This window comes from Kogia breviceps, chromosome 5 (genome assembly GCF_026419965.1).
Source record: "Kogia breviceps isolate mKogBre1 chromosome 5, mKogBre1 haplotype 1, whole genome shotgun sequence".
NCBI lineage: Eukaryota > Metazoa > Chordata > Mammalia > Artiodactyla > Physeteridae > Kogia > Kogia breviceps.
The window spans coordinates 97,803,295-97,821,590 of NC_081314.1; the positions used below are offsets into that span (position 1 = coordinate 97,803,295).

General features: G+C 37.2%; 1 protein-coding gene across 5 annotated transcripts in view; it reads left to right on the forward strand.

The window, feature by feature from the left end:
• Positions 1 to 18,296, forward strand: part of CBLB (Cbl proto-oncogene B) — a 213,663-nt gene that overhangs the window by 182,194 nt on the left and 13,173 nt on the right. For all 5 annotated transcript variants that reach the window (XM_059064285.2, XM_067034717.1, XM_059064287.2 and 2 more), the window contains 2 exons: positions 52 to 192; positions 14,499 to 14,618. In XM_059064285.2, coding sequence (XP_058920268.1) covers positions 52 to 192; positions 14,499 to 14,618 — 261 coding nt within the window. The remainder of the gene's footprint in view (positions 1 to 51; positions 193 to 14,498; positions 14,619 to 18,296) is intronic.

Below are 18,296 nucleotides of genomic sequence, written 5' to 3' on the forward strand. Positions count from 1 at the left end.
GTTTTGATTAATGGAGTTCTGCTGTTGATACTGACCTTTCTTTCAATGCAGGTGAAGATGCTTTTGATGCCCTCCCCCCGTCCCTCCCACCTCCCCCACCTCCAGCAAGGCATAGTCTCATCGAACATTCAAAACCTCCTGGCTCCAGTAGCCGACCATCCTCAGGACAGGACCTTTTCCTCCTTCCTTCAGGTAGGAGGGAAAAACCAAGCAAACGTTTTCACTGAAAGCAAAAATATTTCTAAGATGATACTGTCAAATAAGCATTAGTGATTCATTGGTTTCTAGCTCCCAAGCTGAAAAATCCCTGGGTGGGGAAAACAGCAGTTGGCTAGGTTTGTCTATCAATTGTTTGGTTTAATGCCAAAAGGATTACAAAAATGGCGAAAGCAACAAGGAATCACAGAATTCAGAAATGGCGCTGAAGAGATTATCAGGTCCAAATAACACCTGTATGTTACAAAAGGTGAGAACCAGAAGTGCTCTGTGTTTGGGCTAAAAGTGATGGGGACAAATTTAGACTTTCTCCTAATTCTGAGTGCAATATTTTTTTCAAACAATGTGTTTCAAAATTTTTACTAAATATGCTTTAGGGTCATAATTTTATTCAAAAACGTGATATCTTGGTAAATTCTATTGTTGTAACATTACTAGATATGTTTTTCTGAAATATCTGTATTTTTTTGTTTTGTTACTGTTTTTATTTTTAATGCCTCAATGTATCTACTGAAATTATTGGTCTTCAAGGAAAAATTAATACACACTTTAAAAAAAAAAACTCAAGTGAGGAGTAGAAATAAAAAGACTTAATAAACCATCCACTCCACTAGTCAGAATTATCAGGAAAAAAAAATTCAGTTATGTTGAAACTGCTGATATTAATTGTTCCTGTCAGTCCTCTTGGTGATACTGTGATCTGTACTCTGAAATGTCTGCCTCCTCGAATTGGTTTGGTTAAACATAGGGTGAAAATTTTCTTTTTTTAACAACTGCTTTACATTTGTGTATGAGATGAATCATGAAAGCCTTCTAAGAGTGCTCACTTTGTCCTTTAGCCACCTACATGCTTCTTTGAAAACTTGGGAATCTTAACCATTATCATTTACCTTTAACATTTTTCTCATTTTTTTTTCCATTTGGTTTGATAATTTAGAAGTTTGAGGCAGTTTGTAGATATGACCCACAAAATTATAGACATATAATTTGGAATATATAGCATCAGTTTCTAAAAGTAGTTTATTTTCAAGGAATAATTTTTCGTCAGTAAATACTGAATTGTCCTCTGTGTCACCCACTCTGTGAGATGCCTCCCTGCCCTCAAGGATCACATTAATTCACTGAATGCGACCAATCAAAGAGCAAGGTTCATAACCCTTCTAATCCAAGCAGAAAGCATGGATAACTATTAGGCTTTTATTCATATAGCTACATATATATGCTAACATTTTGCTATCTTTTTCACTTATTCAAATCTTTGTTTTATACATGGACTTTAATTAACATTTAAAAATGAATACATACAGCTGAAACTAACACATTGTAAAGCAACTATACTCCAATAAATTTTTTTTTAAAAAATGAATATCTCTAAATCTTAGTAAACTTAACCTTTCCTAAGGCAAACCTCTGGATAATTTCTAGCCAAATTCCTATAAGGTACCTATTACCTTTTATATATGTAATTTAAGTCCCATTAACTGAAAGTTAAATATAGTACCTTCTATTTTTTTTTTTAACATCTTTATTGGAGTATAACTTTTACAATGGTTAGTTTTTGCTTTACAACAAAGTGAATCACTTATACATATACATATGTTCCCATATCTCTTCCCTCTTGCATCTCCCTCCCTCCCACCCTCCCTATTCCACCCCTCTAGGTGGTCACAAAGCACCGAGCTAATCTCCCTGTGCTATGTGGATGCTTCCCACTAGATATCTATTTTACATTTGATAGTGTATATATGTCCATGCCACTCTCTCACTTCGTCACAGCTTACCCTTCCCCCTCCCCATATCCTCAAGTCCATACTCTAGTAGGTCTGTGTTTTATTCCCATCCTACCCCTAGTCTCTTCATGACATTTTTTTTCTTAGATTCCATATATATGTGTTAGCATACGGTATTTGTTTTTCTCCTTCTGACTTACTTCACTCTGTATGACAGACTCCAGGTCTATCCACCTCATTACAAATAACTCAGTTTCATTTCTTTTTATGGCTGGGTAATATTCCATTGTATATATGTGCCACATCTTCTTTATCCATTCATCTGATTATGGACACTTAGGTTGCTTCCATGTCCTGGCTTATTGTAAATAGAGCTGCAATGAACATTTTGGTACATGACTCTTTTTGAATTATGGTTTTCTCAGGGTGTATGCCCAGTAGTGGGATTGCTGGGTCATATGGTAGTTCTACTTTTAGTTTTTTAAGGAACCTCCATACTGTTCTCCATAGTGGCTGTATCAATTTACATTCCCACCAACAGTGCAAGAGTGTTCCCTTTTCTCCACACCCTCTCCAGCATTTATTGTTTCTAGATTTTTAGATGATGGCCATTCTGACTGGTGTGAGATGATATCTCATTGTAGTTTTGATTTGCATTTCTTTAATGATTAATGATGTTGAGCATTCTTTCATGTGTTCGTTGGCAATCTGTATATCTTCGTTGGAGAAATGTCTATTTAGTTCTTCTGTCCATTTTTGGATTGGGTTGTTTGTTTTTTTGTTATTGAGCTGCATGAGTTGCATATAAATTTTGGATATTAATCCTTTGTCAGTTGCTTCATTTGCAAATATTTTCTCCCATTCTCAGGGTTGTCTTCTGATCTTGTTTATGGTATCCTTTGCTGTGCAAAAGCTTTTAAGTTTCATTAGATCCCATTTGTTTATTTTTGTTTTTATTTCCATTTCTCTAGGAGATGGGTCAAAAAGGATCTTGCTGTGGTTTATGTCAAAGAGTGTTCTGCCTATGTTTTCCTCTAAGAGTTTGATAGTGCCTGGCCTTACATTTAGGTCTTTAACCCATTTTGAGTTTATTTTTGTGTGTGGTGTTAGGGAGTGTTCTAATTTCATACTTCTACAGGTAGCTGTCCAGTTTTCCCAGCACCACTTATTGAAGAGGCTGTCTTTTCTCCACTGTATATCCTTCCCTCCTTTATCAAAGATAAGATGACCATATGTGTGTGGGTTTATCTCTGGGCTTTCTATCCTGTTCCATTGATCTATATTTCTGTTTTTGTGCCAGTACCATACTGTCTTGATTACTGTGGCCTTGTACTATAGTCTGAAGTCAGGGAGCCTGATTCCTCCAGCTCCATTTTTCGTTCTCAAGATTGCTTTGGCTATTCGGGGTCTTTTGTGTTTCCATACAAATTGTGAAATTTTTTGTTCTAGTTCTGTAAAAAATGCCAGTGGTAATTTGATAGGGATTGCATTGAATCTGTTTATTGCTTTGGGTAATAGAGTCATTTTCACAATGTTGATTCTTCCAATCCAAGAACATGGTATATTTCTCCACCTATTTGTATCATCTTTAATTTCTTTCATCAGTGTCTTATAGTTTTCTGCATACAAGTCTTTTGTCTCCTTAGGTAAGTTTATTCCTAGATATTTTATTCTTTTTGTTGCAATGGTAAATGGGAGTGTTTTCTTAATTTCCCTCTCGGATTTTTCATCGTTAGTGTATAAGAATGCAAGAGATTTCTGTGCATTAATTTTGTATACTGCTACTTTACCAAATTCATTGATTAGTTCTAGTAGTTTTCTGGTAGCATCCTTAGTATTCTCTATGTATAGTATCTTGTCATCTGCAAACAGTGACAGCTTTACTTCTTTTCCTATTTGGATTCCTTTTATTTCTTTATTTTCTCTGATTGCTGTGGCTGGAACTTCCAAAACTATGTTGAATAAGAGTGGTGAGAGTGGGCAACCTTGTCTTGTTCCTGATCTTAGTGGAAATGGTTTCAGTTTTTCACCATTGAGGATGATGTTGGCTGTGGGTTTGTCATATATGGCCTTTATTATGTTGAGGAAAGTTCCCTCTATGCCTACTTTCTGCAGGGTTTTTATCATAAATGGGTGTTGAATTTTGTCAAAAGCTTTCTCTGCATCTACTGAGATGATCATATGGTTTTTCTCTTTCAGTTTGTTGATATGGTGTATCACCTTGATTGATTTGCGTATATTGAAGAATCCTTGCATTCCTGGAATAAACCCCACTTGATCATGGTGTATGATCCTCTTAATGTGCTGTTGGATTCTGTTTGCTAGTATTTTGTTGAGGATTTTTGCATCTATGTTCATCAGTGATACTGGCCTGTAGTTTTCTTGCTTTGTGAAGTCTTTGTCTGGTTTTGGAATCAGGGTTATGGTGGCCTCATAGAATAAGTTTGGGAGTGTTCCTCCCTCTGCTATCTTTTGGAAGAGTTTGAGAAGGATAGGTGTTGGCACTTCTCTAAATGTTTGATAGAATTCGCCTGTGAAGCCATCTGGTCCTGGGCTTTTGTTTGTTGGAAGATTTTTAATCACAGTTTCAATTTCAGTGCTTGTGATTGGTCTGTTCATATTTTCTGTTTCTTCCTGGTTCAGTCTTGGCAGGTTGTGCATTTCTAAGAATTTGTCCATTTCTTCCAGGTTGTCCATTTTATTGGCATACAGTTGCTTGTAGTGATCTCTAATAATCTTTTGTATTCCTGCAGTGTCCGTATTTACGCCTCCCTTTTCATTTCGAATTCTATTGATTTGAGTCTTCTCCCTTTTTTTCTTGATGAGTCTGGCTAATGGTTTATCAATTTTATTTAGCTTCTCAAAGAACCAGCTTTTACTTTTATTGATCTTTGCTATTGTTTCCTTCATTTCTTTTTCATTTATTTCTGATCTGATCTTTATGATTTCTTTCCTTTTGCTAAATTTGGGGTTTTTTTGTTCTTCTTACTCTAATTGCTTTAAGTGCAAAGTTAGGTTGTTTATTCGAGATGTTTCCTGTTTCTTAAGGTAGGATTGTATTGCTATCAACTTCCCTCTTAGGACTGCTTTTGCTGTATCCCATAGGTTTTGGGTCGTTGTGTCTCCATTGTCATTTATTTCTATGTATTTTTTGATTTCTTCTTTGATTTCTTCAGTGATCACTTCGTTATTTAGTAATGTATTGTTTAGCCTCCATGTATTTGTATATTTTACAGATTTTTTCCTGTAATTGATACCTAGTCTCATAGCGTTGTGGTCAGAAAAGATACTTGATATGATTTCAATTTTCTTAAATTTGCCAAGGCTAGATTTGTGACCCAAGATATGAACTATCCTGGAGAATGTTTCATGAGCACTTGAGAAAAATGTGTATTCTGTTGTTTTTGGATGGAATGTCCTATAAATATCAATTAAGTCCATCTTCTGTAATGTATCATTTAAATCTTATGTTTCCTTATTTATTTTCATTTTGCATGATCTGTCCATTGGTGAAAGTGGGGTGTTAAAATCCCCTACTATGATTGTGTTACTGTCGATTTCCCCTTTTATGGCTGTTAGTATTTGCCTTATGTATTAATGTGCTCCTATGTTGAGTGCATAAATATTTACAATTGTTATATCTTCTTCATGGATCGATCCCTTGATCATTAATGTAGTGTCCTTCTTTGTCTCTTGTAATAGTTTTTATTTTAAAGTCTATTTTGTCTGATATGAGAATTGCTACTCCAGCTTTCTTCTGATTTCCATTTGCATGGAGTATCTTTTTCCATCCCCTCACTTTCAGTCTGTTTGTGTCCCTAGGTCTGAAGTGGGTCTCTTGTAGACAGCATATATATGGGTCTTGTTTTTGTATCCATTCAGCCAGTCTTTGTCTTTTGGTGGGAGCATTTAATCCATTTACATTTAAGGTAATTATTGATATGTATGTTCCTATTACTATTTACTTAATTGTTTCGAGTTTGTTCTTGTAGGTCTTTTCCTTCTCTTGTGTTTCTTGCTTAGTTAGAGAAGTTTCTTTAGCATTTGTTGTAAAGCTGGTTTGGTGGTGTTCTGAACTCTCTCAGCTTTTGCTTGTCTGTAAAGGTTTTAATTCCTCCATAAAATCTGAATGAGATCCTTGCTGGGTAGAGTAATCTTGGTTGTAGGTTTTTCTCCTTCATCACTTTAAATATGTCCTGCCACTCCCTTCTGGCTTGCAGAGTTTCTTACGAAAGATGAGCTGTTAACCTTATGGGGATTCTCTTGTGTGTTATTCGTTGTTTTTCCCTTGCTGCTTTTAATATGTTTTCTTTGTATTTACTTTTCGATAGTTTGATTAATATGTGTCTTGGCGTGTTTCTCCTTGTATTTTTCTTGTATGGGACTCTCTGTGCTTCCTGGACATGATTAAGTATTTCCTTTCCCATATTAGGGAAGTTTTCAACTATAATCTCTTCAAATATTTTCTCAGTCCCTTTTTCTCTTCTTCTTCTGGGACCCCTATAATTTGAATGTTGGTGTGTTTAATGTTGTCCCAGAGGTCTCTGAGACTGTCCTCCGTTCTTTTCACTCTTTTTTCTTTATTCTGCTCTGCAGTAGTTATTTCCACTATTTTATCTTCCAGGTCACTTATCCGTTCTTCTGCCTCAGTTATTCTGTTATTCATCCCATCTAGAGTATTTTTAATTCATTTATTGTGTTGCTCATCATTGCTTGCTTCCTCTTTATTTCTTCTAGGTCCTTGTTAAATGTTTCTTGCATTTTGTCTATTCTATTTCCATGATTTTGGATCATCTTTACTATAATTATTCTGAATTCTTTTTCAGATAGACTGCCTGTTTCCTTTTCATTTGTTAGGTCTGGTGGGTTTTTACCTTGCTCCTTCATCTGCTGTGTGTTTTTCTGTCTTTTCATTTTGCTTACTGTGTTTGGGGTCTCCTTTTTGCAGGCTGCAGGTTCATAGTTCCCGTTGTTTTTGGTGTCTGTCACCAGTGGCTAAGGTTGATTCAGTGGGTTGAGTAGGTTTCCTGGTTGGGGGGACTAGTGCCTATGTTCTGGTGGATGAGTCTGGATCTTGTCTTTCTGGTGGGCAGGTCCACGTCTCGTGGTGTGTTTTGGGATGTTGGTAGCCTTATTATGATTTTAGGCAGCTTCTCTGCTAATGGATGGGGCTGTAGTCCTGTCTTGCTATTTGTTGGGCATAGGGTGTCCAGCACTGTAGGTTGCTGGTCGTTGAGTGAAGCTGGGTCTTGGTATTGAGATGGAGATCTCTGGGAGATTTTTGCTGTTTGATATTATGTGGAGCTGGGATGTCTCTTGTGGACCAGTGTCCTGAAGTTAGTTCTCCCACCTCAGAGACACAGCCCTGACACCTGGTTGGGGCACCAAGAGCCTTTAATCCACACGGCTCAGAATAAAAGGGAGAAAAAATAGAAAGGAAAGGAAGAAAGGAAGAAATGAAGGAAGGAAGGAAAATAGCCAGAAAGGAAGGAAGAGAGGAAGAAAGGGAGGAAGAAAGAAAGGAAGACATCAGATAAAGTAGGGTAAAATAAAGATATTAAAATTAAAATAATTAAGAAGAAAAATTTTATAAAAAACAAACAAAAAAAAAAACGGTTCAGTCAGAACCCTAGGACAAATGGTGAAAGCAAAGCTATACAGACAAAATCTCACACAGCAGCACACACATACACACTCACAAAAAGAGAAAAAGGGGAAAATAATAATATATCTTGCTCCCAAAGTCCACCTCCTCAACTTGGGATGATTTGCTGTCTATTCAGGTATTCCACAGATGCAGGGCACTTCAAGCTGATTGTGGAACTTTAATCTGCTGCTTCTGAGGCTGCTGGGAGAGACCTCCCCCTCTCCTCTTTGTTCGCACAGCTTCTGGTGTTCAGCTTTGGACTTGGCTCTGCCTCTCCGCGTAGGTAGTCCGAGGGTGTCTGCTCTTTGCTCAGACACGACGGGATTAAAGGAGCAGCTGATTCGGGGGCTCTGGCTCACTCAGGCCGGGGGGAGGGAGGGGCACGGATATGGGGTGAGCCTCTGCCGCCGTGATGCTACACCAGCCCGAGGCGCGCTGCGCATTCTCCCGGGGAAGCTGTCCCTGGATCCTGGGACCCCGGCAGTGGCGGGCTGCACAGGCTCCCGGGAGGGGAGGTGTGGAGTGTGACCTGTGCTCACACACAGGCTTCTTGGTGCTGGCGGCAGCAGCAGCCCTAGCATCCCCGCCCGTCTCTGGTGTCCGTGCTGACAGCCTTGGCTCGGGCCCGTTTCTGGAGCTCCTTTATGCGTTTCTGGAATCCCCTCTCCTCGCGCGCCAGGAAACAGAGAGGCAAGAAAAAGTCTCTTGTCTCTTCAGCAGCTCCGTGCCCCGCTGTCTCTGGAGCTCCTTTAAGCAGTGCGCTTAATCCCCTCTCTTCACGCCCCAGTAAGAGAAGAGGGAAGAAAAGGTCTCTTGCTTTTCGGCAGCTCCAGACCCCTCCAGGCTAGGCGTGGTGCACTAACCCCTTCAGGCTGTGTTCACGCAGCCAACCCTGGTCCTCTCCTGGGAAGGCCGAGGCTCAGCTCCCAGCCCCCGCCCGCCCCATCTGGTGAGCAGACAAGCCTCTGATCAGGCTGGTGAGTGCTGGTTGGCACCGGTCCTCTGTGGGAATCTCTCTGCTTTGCCCTCCACACCCGTTACTGCGCTCCCCTCTGTGGCTCAGAAGCTCCCCGCGTCCGCCACCCACAGTCTCCGCCCGCAAAGGGGCTCCTAGTGTGTGGGAACCTTTCCTCCTTCACGGCTCCCTCCCACTGGTGCAGGTCCCGTCCCTATTCTTTTGTCTCTGTTTATTCTTTTTTCTTTTGCCCTACCCAGGTACGTGGGGTGTTTCTTGCCTTTTGGGAGGTCTGAGGTCTTCTGCCAGCGCTCAGTGGGTGTTCTGTAGGAGCAGTTCCATGTGTAGATGTATTTCCGATGTATTTGTGGGGAGGAAGGTGATCTCCGCATCTTACTCTTCTGCCATCTTCTCTCCACCCTGTAGTGCCTTCTTTTAAAATTAAGTCAAGCTTTCCAGGCTTGACTTAATTCTTACACTTTTTTACACAAACACACACTTTAACCTGTTTTTATCAAAAGAATTAATTGTAAAATACTTCAGTTCTTTATCATAATTTAATTGTTCATATTTCTTTTGTAAAAATCTTCAAAAAGTTTTTTCTCAAGATTACTAAAAAAATCACTTCAAAATAAAAAGTCCCCCTTTTATTAGAATGAAAGTTGTATAAACTGTTTTTTTTCATAAATAGCTTTGCTTGGCTGCCAGGTAGGCTCAGTAGCAGTTATCCTTAACCTGTGGTGTGAGGCTAACATGGGACCAGAGCAGGGTCATCTGAACCTGTTGACTCTCTCTTGAACTCATTTTATGCTTGGAAGTATTCTAATTCCATTCAAGTAATGTTGATATCCCTTGATAATAAATACTTCTGAGGAAAAAAATGGCAACTTTTCCCCGCTTTCCAGTCTCATATAATTAACAGGACAAATTTCTAATCTGTTGTCAGATCCTTTATGAGATCCAATGAGTCAGCCGTTTTTATTCAGTTTTAAGCCACATGTATAGATCACATCTTTTTCAAAAGAAATATTTTAATTCTTCTTAACATAATGATATCGTAGAACATGAAATTTCTTTCAGCTTTAAATAAGCACTTGCCTGTATCATTTTGCAAAGTATTCAACACATTACGCTAAGAAGTGTGATAGAAAATTCACAGCAGCAGTTCTTCATGCTGAACTGAACTTCATGAAAGAATACTCTATAAATGATAAACAAAAGTTTAACTTAATAGCTGTAGAACCATACAAGGTAAACAACGGTGACTGCTAAATTTAAATGGACTATATGAGCACTTTACTGCTATTATTTTCACTATAGTTTAATCTGTAAAATTTTAGTCCAGTGTAATGATAAGCCTTTTCTGGCATTATGAAGATTTGGTTTCCTTGAGGAAATCATTATCCCTAATTAAAGACAAAAATTGTATATCCCCATGATGTTATATTAAATACCTACTCAAACCTACCTCTTTATTCCAGCATTCAGTGCCCTGCACACCTGAGTCGGGTCCACCTTTCCAGCCTTATAGCCCAGTGACTGCTCTATAGTAGTGGTTTTCAAACTACAGGGTCCTGTGTTTCTGCAAAGGAGCCTTAGGACTCCTGTATGATCAAGCGGGGGAAGTGAAGCAGGGGCACAGCTCTGATGCTGCTTTTGTCTGTTTTCTATTTTAGGCCTTCATGCAAGATTTCTTTTGGCAAAATAGTAATGCCTACTGCTGTACATGAGCCATCTACTCTGGACAGGCCAGTCATATCTTAACAAAACCCGAAGAGTCCTCAAAAAAAGCTTTACACTTTACTGTCTCCAAACCCAGGGCTACTGCTAGCATATATGTGCTTTTGTCTGAATTACAAAAAGGCATTTCTTTTGTGTTGGTGGGTTGAAATAGGCACCCCTCCCTCTGCTTTGTGCCAGGACCAGTGCTCCAGAAACAAAGCCAAGGCTGTATTTAAGTCTGCTCAGTCCCATTACTGCATGTCTTTGTGCAGTGCACAAAATACACAACGTATTTGGCAGCCCTTACTGAACCTTTTCCTCACTGTATTTCTAACCTGGAATCTCTTTTGAAGTCCTTATCCAATCTTAAAGTCACAATTCAACTCTAAGAGCTAGCCAAATTGACTTTATTAGAGATGAAGGAAGGTTTTCCACGGGATCCAGAAATGCAATTGCATAAGTAAATTATAAAGAAAACTTGGATCATTAGCAACAGTTATTGGAAAGGGTTTTTAGGGGTTTGGTTGACTGTGACCTTTATAAAGCACACTCATGACGTAGTTACCAGGGACTCTCATACCCTCTGAGGGTTGCACTCACAGAGTTCAAATCAGAGGTCGAGTGAGGCACGGTCCTCCCCCAGGCTCAGCCAGTGTGGAGAACTACTGTGTTCAGGTGCTGAAGGATTGATGGGTAGAGCCGTGGTTCTCAAATTGTGGTCTTGAGACCAGCAGCACTAATACTACCTAGAAATTTGTTAAAAATGCCAATTCTTTAGACCTACCCAAGACTTACTAAATCAGAAACTCTGAGAGTAGGACCCAGCAATCTGTGTTTTCATAAGCCTTTGGGGGTGATTCTGATGCATGCTCAAGTTGGAGAAACCCAGGGCTAGGCTTTATCTGGAGGAGTGCAGCCAGGATGGGAAAGGGAAGTAAAATCACACCATGTAAACTACGGTAGATTAAAGGAACTGAGGATGTTTAACTGACAGAAGAGAAGATCTTGAGTATGTATTAGAGTTGCTTTCAACCACAGTATTTGTAAAAGAATCATTAGATTTCTTCCATGTCTCCTGAGACAAAGACTAACCAGTGAGAAGAATTAGGAGTGGAAATTTCATTCCTGTTAAGAAGCTTCCTGGATTATTAATACTTCTTATATCTCAGAGGGGTAGTGAATTCTCTAACACTTGAGGACGATCAGTGGCCAGATCACTACATATGGGGGTTTTATGAATGTGAGTTAAAGAGTGAGGAGCTTTGTTTCACCTAAATAGGTCTTCAAATCCTCTTCTATCAATTAGATCTAGCATTGATATTCTTTTAAAATTTTCAGAATAACTGATAAATCTTTCAGATGGCTTTTGGACAGCATCCCCAGAGGAAAGATGCCATTGTTTTAACTGTTCAGTTTTATTTGCCTCTTTTCCTATGCTTGAGTAAAAAATTGGAAGTGTTTCAGATAGTGAGGGAAAAAAAAGAATTAAGAAAATATTCCATAATGCCTCCTCCCAGAGATAACCACTTGATAGGTTTCCTTCTTACACAGCATAATTTTGATTGATGCATATTTCCCCACTTCTTTCATAGTTAGCAAACCTTTTCCTCCCAGTGTTTCCTTAGTTTTTAATACTCTTAAAATAAGTCTTAAATTTTTTCAATTTAGCATTACCGTACTGTAAATCACAGGCACTTCTACTTTGCTTTTTTAGAGTAGACTAATCCCATCGTGTTTATTCATTCATTCATTTCTCAAACGTGTATTACTATATAAATGGTACATTGGCTACGGTATTTTCAATTTGTATGTTTTAATCCTAAGTGTGGATATAAAATTTTACTTTAATTTTTGAAGAATTTACTTTTAAAAATGTATTGATTTTCAAATTTGGTAATTATTGTACTCTGTGTAGTAATTGTATTATATGTAATATCTTTTCCCATCGAAGCAGGAATGCTTCCAACTTTATAACTTGCTACAGAAGCCCAGTTTACCCTATACCTGACCAGTAGCCAAACTTAACATGAAGCATTGTAGTGCTTCAGAACTGAACTAAGTATTTCGTGTTATTTTTGGTAATATTTTTAGCATAACCTAGTGACCTTTTAGGTGCAACAGATTAATGGAGCAATATCATACTACTGTATATTTTGTACTCTATTACTCAATAATGTATCCAGAATCTAATGTTTCGTCTTAAATAGATGATTAGAAATAGCATAAGTATATCTAACAAACCTATAAATTTACCCCTAAGGAAATAAAAAAAGTATAATTATAAAAGCCTTTTCTCTGACTTAATATTATATCAGAGATGTTTTAGAATGAACAAGAATTGAAAGTAAATTTTATTGAATATTTAACTGTAAATCTTTGGGAAATTTCTAAATTTATGCAGAAATCACCACATTTGGTTCCTTTGGTTAGCCTTCCAAATCAAAAGACTAACATTTGTTGCATGGAATTTGATTTATCTTCTTATTCCTTCCTAAATGTTTCAGCAAAATTAATGAGGCTTTTCAATTATTGAAAACTAAGAATCTAAGACTTACTTTAATCTCAAAATTAATGAAAGCAAATTAAGTAACCTTGCTTAGGTTAAAAAAAAAAAGTCTCCAGTAAAGCTGGAGATAATTATTGTATGCAAATAGGGGGAAGGAAATAATGACTTCAACTAGTCAAAATTAATATAAATAGGCATGTATTTCCTTCTCAAATAATTAAATGTTATATATTTTTAATATCAAACTCAAATGGAAGTTAAAACAATGAAGTATTTATCAGGTCTTCTTTAACAGTTATAATTTTAGCCTTATGTTAGCGATATAAATTTCACAGAATTTGAATTTATGAAAAATCTGAATCTGAGTTAATTTTTGTAGTTAAAGGTAAATATTTGTGAAGTGCAGGCTGTTTACCAAGCCGTATACTTGGTACTGTGTTTCTGTTAGGAGATATAATTCAAACATAATTGAGTAAGATAAGGTTCCTGCCCTGAAAAGAACTTACAGTACCTTTGGAGATACTGGCAGACATAGAAGAAAGTGTTATGAGAGAGGAAAACAGAGGAGCCTGAGATGGCAGTGGTGGCAGATGATAAATTATTAGTGAACCAAAGGTTGCAGAGGTAATGTTCATCTACTCAGAAAATGAATCAGTTCTATGGATTTAAACTCATATACTACTAATTTTAAACCAGGTAGGTTTATGGTCCTAATGATTTAATACAGTAGCACTGATAAAATCTCTTTCTGCCATTAGCTCTGCCATTAGCTTCTGCCATTATTCTTTTTTTTTTTTTTTGTGGTATGCGGGCCTCTCACTGTTGGGGCCTCTCCCGTTGCGGAGCACAGGCTCCAGACATGCAGGCTCAGTGGCCATGGCTCACAGGACCAGCCGCTCCGCGGCATGTGGGATCCTCCCAGACTGGGGCACGAAGCCGCGTCCCCTGCATTGGCAGGTGAACTCTCAACCACTGCGCCACCAGGGAAGCCCTCTATTTTTAATAAATATAATTAAGAAGTACAATAATATTTAATTTGTCTGTAATTCATATTTTTCACTATTTCAGATTCCCCCTCTCTGCCAAGGTGGTAAAAAAAAACCCCACAGTTTACTACTTATACAGACCTTAATGTTAATAATAGCATAATTTTTAATAATTGAATTTATTGTTCAGTGAGCCAACTAACAATTTTTTGCATAGGATGCCCAATGTAGTATTTTAAAAGGCACATTATATGTATAGGAGATTTCATAGACATGAATTCATTTAATCCTCACAAATCCCAAATGGCAGGTCCATTTTACAGATTATGTCTGCCTAATGCTTAGACAGATTAACTGATATAATATTCTTACAGGCAAAATTCAAAACCCATTTTTTTCTTTGACTTTACAACAGTTTCTATTCATTGTACAGGACAGACTGGGACAGAAAATTAAAATTAGAAGCAGTTTTTACCATCAACAATTTTACCATCAAATAAGAGATCTGAAAACTACAAAGTTAGTAGTGTGTATTATTTAGGAATAAATGGGAAAAGCATATTTGAGCAAGTGATGAATAAATTAGAAAATATGCAAATTAGAAAATGGTTACTATCAGTCATGAAATGTTTTCCTATTTTCAAAAATTGATCTTTATAGAGAATTTCTAATTTTTTTTCTTTAGCCAGTTAGCAGAGATAATAATTTTAATCTGAAAATTATCTTTATTTTTAAGATCCCTTCTTTGATCCAGCAAGTGGCCAGGTTCCTTTGCCTCCTGCTAGGAGATTACCAGGTGAAAATGTCAAATCCAACAGAACATCACAGGACTATGATCAGCTTCCTTCATCTTCAGGTGAGTTGGCTAATAGTAGTAATAATAATACCTTATGTTTGTACAGTGCTTTTTGGAGCACCTTTTTATTCAGTGTGTTATTGAGCACCGCCAGCCTAAGAAAGTATTTTTATCACCTTTGCATTTGCTTATAAAGCATGCATTATGAGAAGAATGCCTACAAAATTGTCTCATGGAAAAGAAAACATTAAGCCTTAATGTTAACTTTGATATGTCAGTAAAGCATGTTCTGTGATTCAAAATCTATTCATTGTCTAACTTTTGTTTTGCCTTATCAGATATGAGAAATGGGATTGAGGTCTTTATATACCGAACTGCTGCATTCTCTTATTTCTCCATTAAAGGAAGAAATCTCTTTAGAATTAGTATTAGCACCAAACTATTCATTTTCATAGCTTATTTAGGGTTATCACGCAATGCTCTACTGCCAGTCATTAAGTAGAAACTTGTACCATTTTTAGTAAATACAAGTCGTACTCATAACCATTATTAACGGAATGTTGCCACTTTGCTTCTTCAGGAGTTCTTCCTCGACCACCGTATCTAAAATAGCTCCCCCTACTTTACACAGTCACTTTCTATCCCCTTCTTTTGCTTTATGTTTCTTCATAGCACCTTTCATTCATTTATTTGCTTGTCTATCTCATCTGCTAGAGTATTGCTTTGAATATACACAAGTGGTTTGGTTCACTGCTTTATCCCCAGGTGTCCAGAAGAGTGCCTAGCACAGGTTTCTTGGATGAGTGGATGGATAGAAGTGAGGAGGGAAGAGTAGCTGATATCTGTGTTATGGTGAACATACACATATTTTGAGCAATTGAAACAATATATTTGTCTCATAATTATGAACATCAGAAGTTTTTCCTATGTAGATTTTTGTCCTGTATCAGTATTTTTTCCATTAACTGTATTTTGACTTTTTTTTGAAGTATAGTTGGTTTACAATGATGTTTTTAGTTTCAGTGGTACAGCCAAGTGATTGTTATATAACTGAATATATATATATATGTATATATATACAACTGAATATATATGTATATTCATCTTCAGATTCTTTTCCATTATAGGTTATTACAAGATATTGAATATAGTTCCCTGTGCTATACAGTAGGTCCTTGTTGTTTATCTATTTTATATATAGTAGTGTGTATCTGCTAATTCCAAACTCTTAATTTATCCCTCCCTGCTCCTTTCCCCTTTGGTAACTATAAGTTTGTTTTCTATGTCTGTGAGTCTGTTTCGGTTTTGTAAATAACTTTGTATCATTTTTGTAGATTCCACATATAAGTGATAGCATATGATACTTGTCTTTGATTTACTTCACTTAGTATGATAATCTCTAGGTCCATCCATGTTGCTGCAAATGGCATTATTTCATTTGTTTTTATGGCTGAGTAATATTCCATTGCGTATATATATCACATCTTCTTTATCCATTCTTCTGTCAATGAACACCTAGGTTGCTTCCACATCTTGGCTGTTGTAAACAGTGCTGCTATGAACACTGAGGTGCATCTGTCTTTTCGGATTAGTTTGTCTTTTCCAGATATATGCCCAGGAATGGGATTGCTGGATCATATGGTAACTCAATTTTTAGTTTTTTAAGGAACCTTCATACTGTTCTCCATAATGACTGCACCAATTTACATTCCCACAAACAGTGTAGGAGGGTCCCCTTTTCTCCACACTCTCTCCAGCATTTATTATTTGTAGACATTTTGGTGATGGCCATTCTGACTGGTGTGAGGGTGATACCACATTGTAGTTTTCATTTGCATTTCTCTAATAATTAGCAGTGTTGAGCATCTTTCCATGTGCCTTTTGGCCATCTATATATCATCTTTGGAGAAATGTCTATTTATGTCTTCTGCCCATTTTTTTGATTGGGTTATTTTTTTTTTGATATTGAGCTGTATGAGTTGTTCATATATTTTGGAAGTTAATCCCTTTTTGGTCACATCATTTGCAAAGATTTTTCTCCCCTTCTGTAGGTTGTCTTTTTGTTTTGTTTATAATTTCCTGTGCTGTGCAGAATCTTTTAAGTTTAATTAGGTCCCATTTGGACTTCCCTGATGGTCCAGTGATTAAGACTCTGCGCTTCCACTGCAGGGGGCATGGTTCGATCCCTGGTTGGGGAAGTTCCACATGCCATGTGGTGCAGCCAAAAAAAAAAAAAAACAACACATAAAACACAGGAATTAGGTCCCATTTGGTTTTTTGCTCTTATGTCCATTACTCTAGGAGATGGATCCAAAAAATATTGCTGTGGTTTATCTCAAAGAGTGTTCTGCCTAGGTTTTCCTCTAAGAGTTTTATAGTATCTGATCTTACATTTAAGTTTTTAAATCCATTTTGAGTTTGTTTTTGTATATGGTGTTAGAGAATGTTCTAATTTCATTCTTTTACATATAGCTGTCCAGTTTTCCCAGTGCCACTTATTGAAGAGACTGTCTTTTCTCCATCGTATATTCTTGCCTCCTTTGTTATATTGGGCTGGCCAAAAAGTTTGTTCAGGTTTTTCCATAATATCTTACAGAAAAATCTGGACGAACCTTTTGGCCACCCCAATATTATTAATTGACCATAGTGTGGGGGTTTATTTCTGGGCTTTCTAGCCTGTTCAATTATGTATGTGTCTATTTTTGTGCCAGTACCATACTATGTTTATTACTGTAGCTTTGTAGTACAGTCTGAAGTCAGAGAGCATGATTCCTCCAGCTCTGTTCTTCTTTCTCTGTTTCGACTATTCAAGGTCTTTTGTGTTTCAGTACAAATTTTAAAATTATTTGTTCTGTGAAAAATGCCATTGGTAATTTGATAGGGATTGCATTGAATCTGTAGATTGCCTTGGGTAGTATGGTCATTTTAACAATATTGATACTTCCAATCCAAGAACATGGTTTCCATTTGTTAGTGTCATCTTCAGTTTCCTTCATCAGTGTCTTATAATTTTCAGAGTACAGGTCTTTTGCCTCCTTAGGTAGGTTTACTCCTAGGTATTGTATTCTTTTTGATGCGATGGTAAATGGGATTGTTACCTTAATTTCTCTGATATTTCATTGTTAATGTATAGAAATGAGGCAGATTTCTGTATATTAATTTTGTATCCTGCAACTTTACAGAATTCATTGATGAGCTCTAGTAGTTTTCTGGTGGCATCTATAGGATTTTCTGTGTATAGTATCAAGTGGTCTGCAAACAGTGACAGTTTTACTTCTTCCTTTCCAATCTGGATTCTTTTTATTTTTTTTTCTTCTCTGATTGCCATGGCTAGGACTTCCAAAACTATGTTGAATAAAAGTGGCGAGAGTGGCATCCTTGTCTTGTTCCTGATCTTACAGAGAATGCTTTCAACTTTTCATCATTCAGTATGATGTTAGTTGTGGGTTTGCCCTATGTGTTCTTCACTGTGTTTAGGTTATGTTCCCTATATGCCCACTTTCTGGATAGTTTTTATCATAAATGATGTTGAATTTTATCAAAAGCTTTTTTTTCATCTATTAAGATGATCATATGGTTTTTAGTCTTCAATTTAATATGGTGTATCACATTGATTTATGGATATTGAAAAATCCTTGCAACCCTGGGATAAATCCCACTTGATCATGGTGTATGATCCTTTTTATGTATTGCTGGATTTGGTTTGCTTTTAAGCTCAAACCTCAGTTCACAGATTTG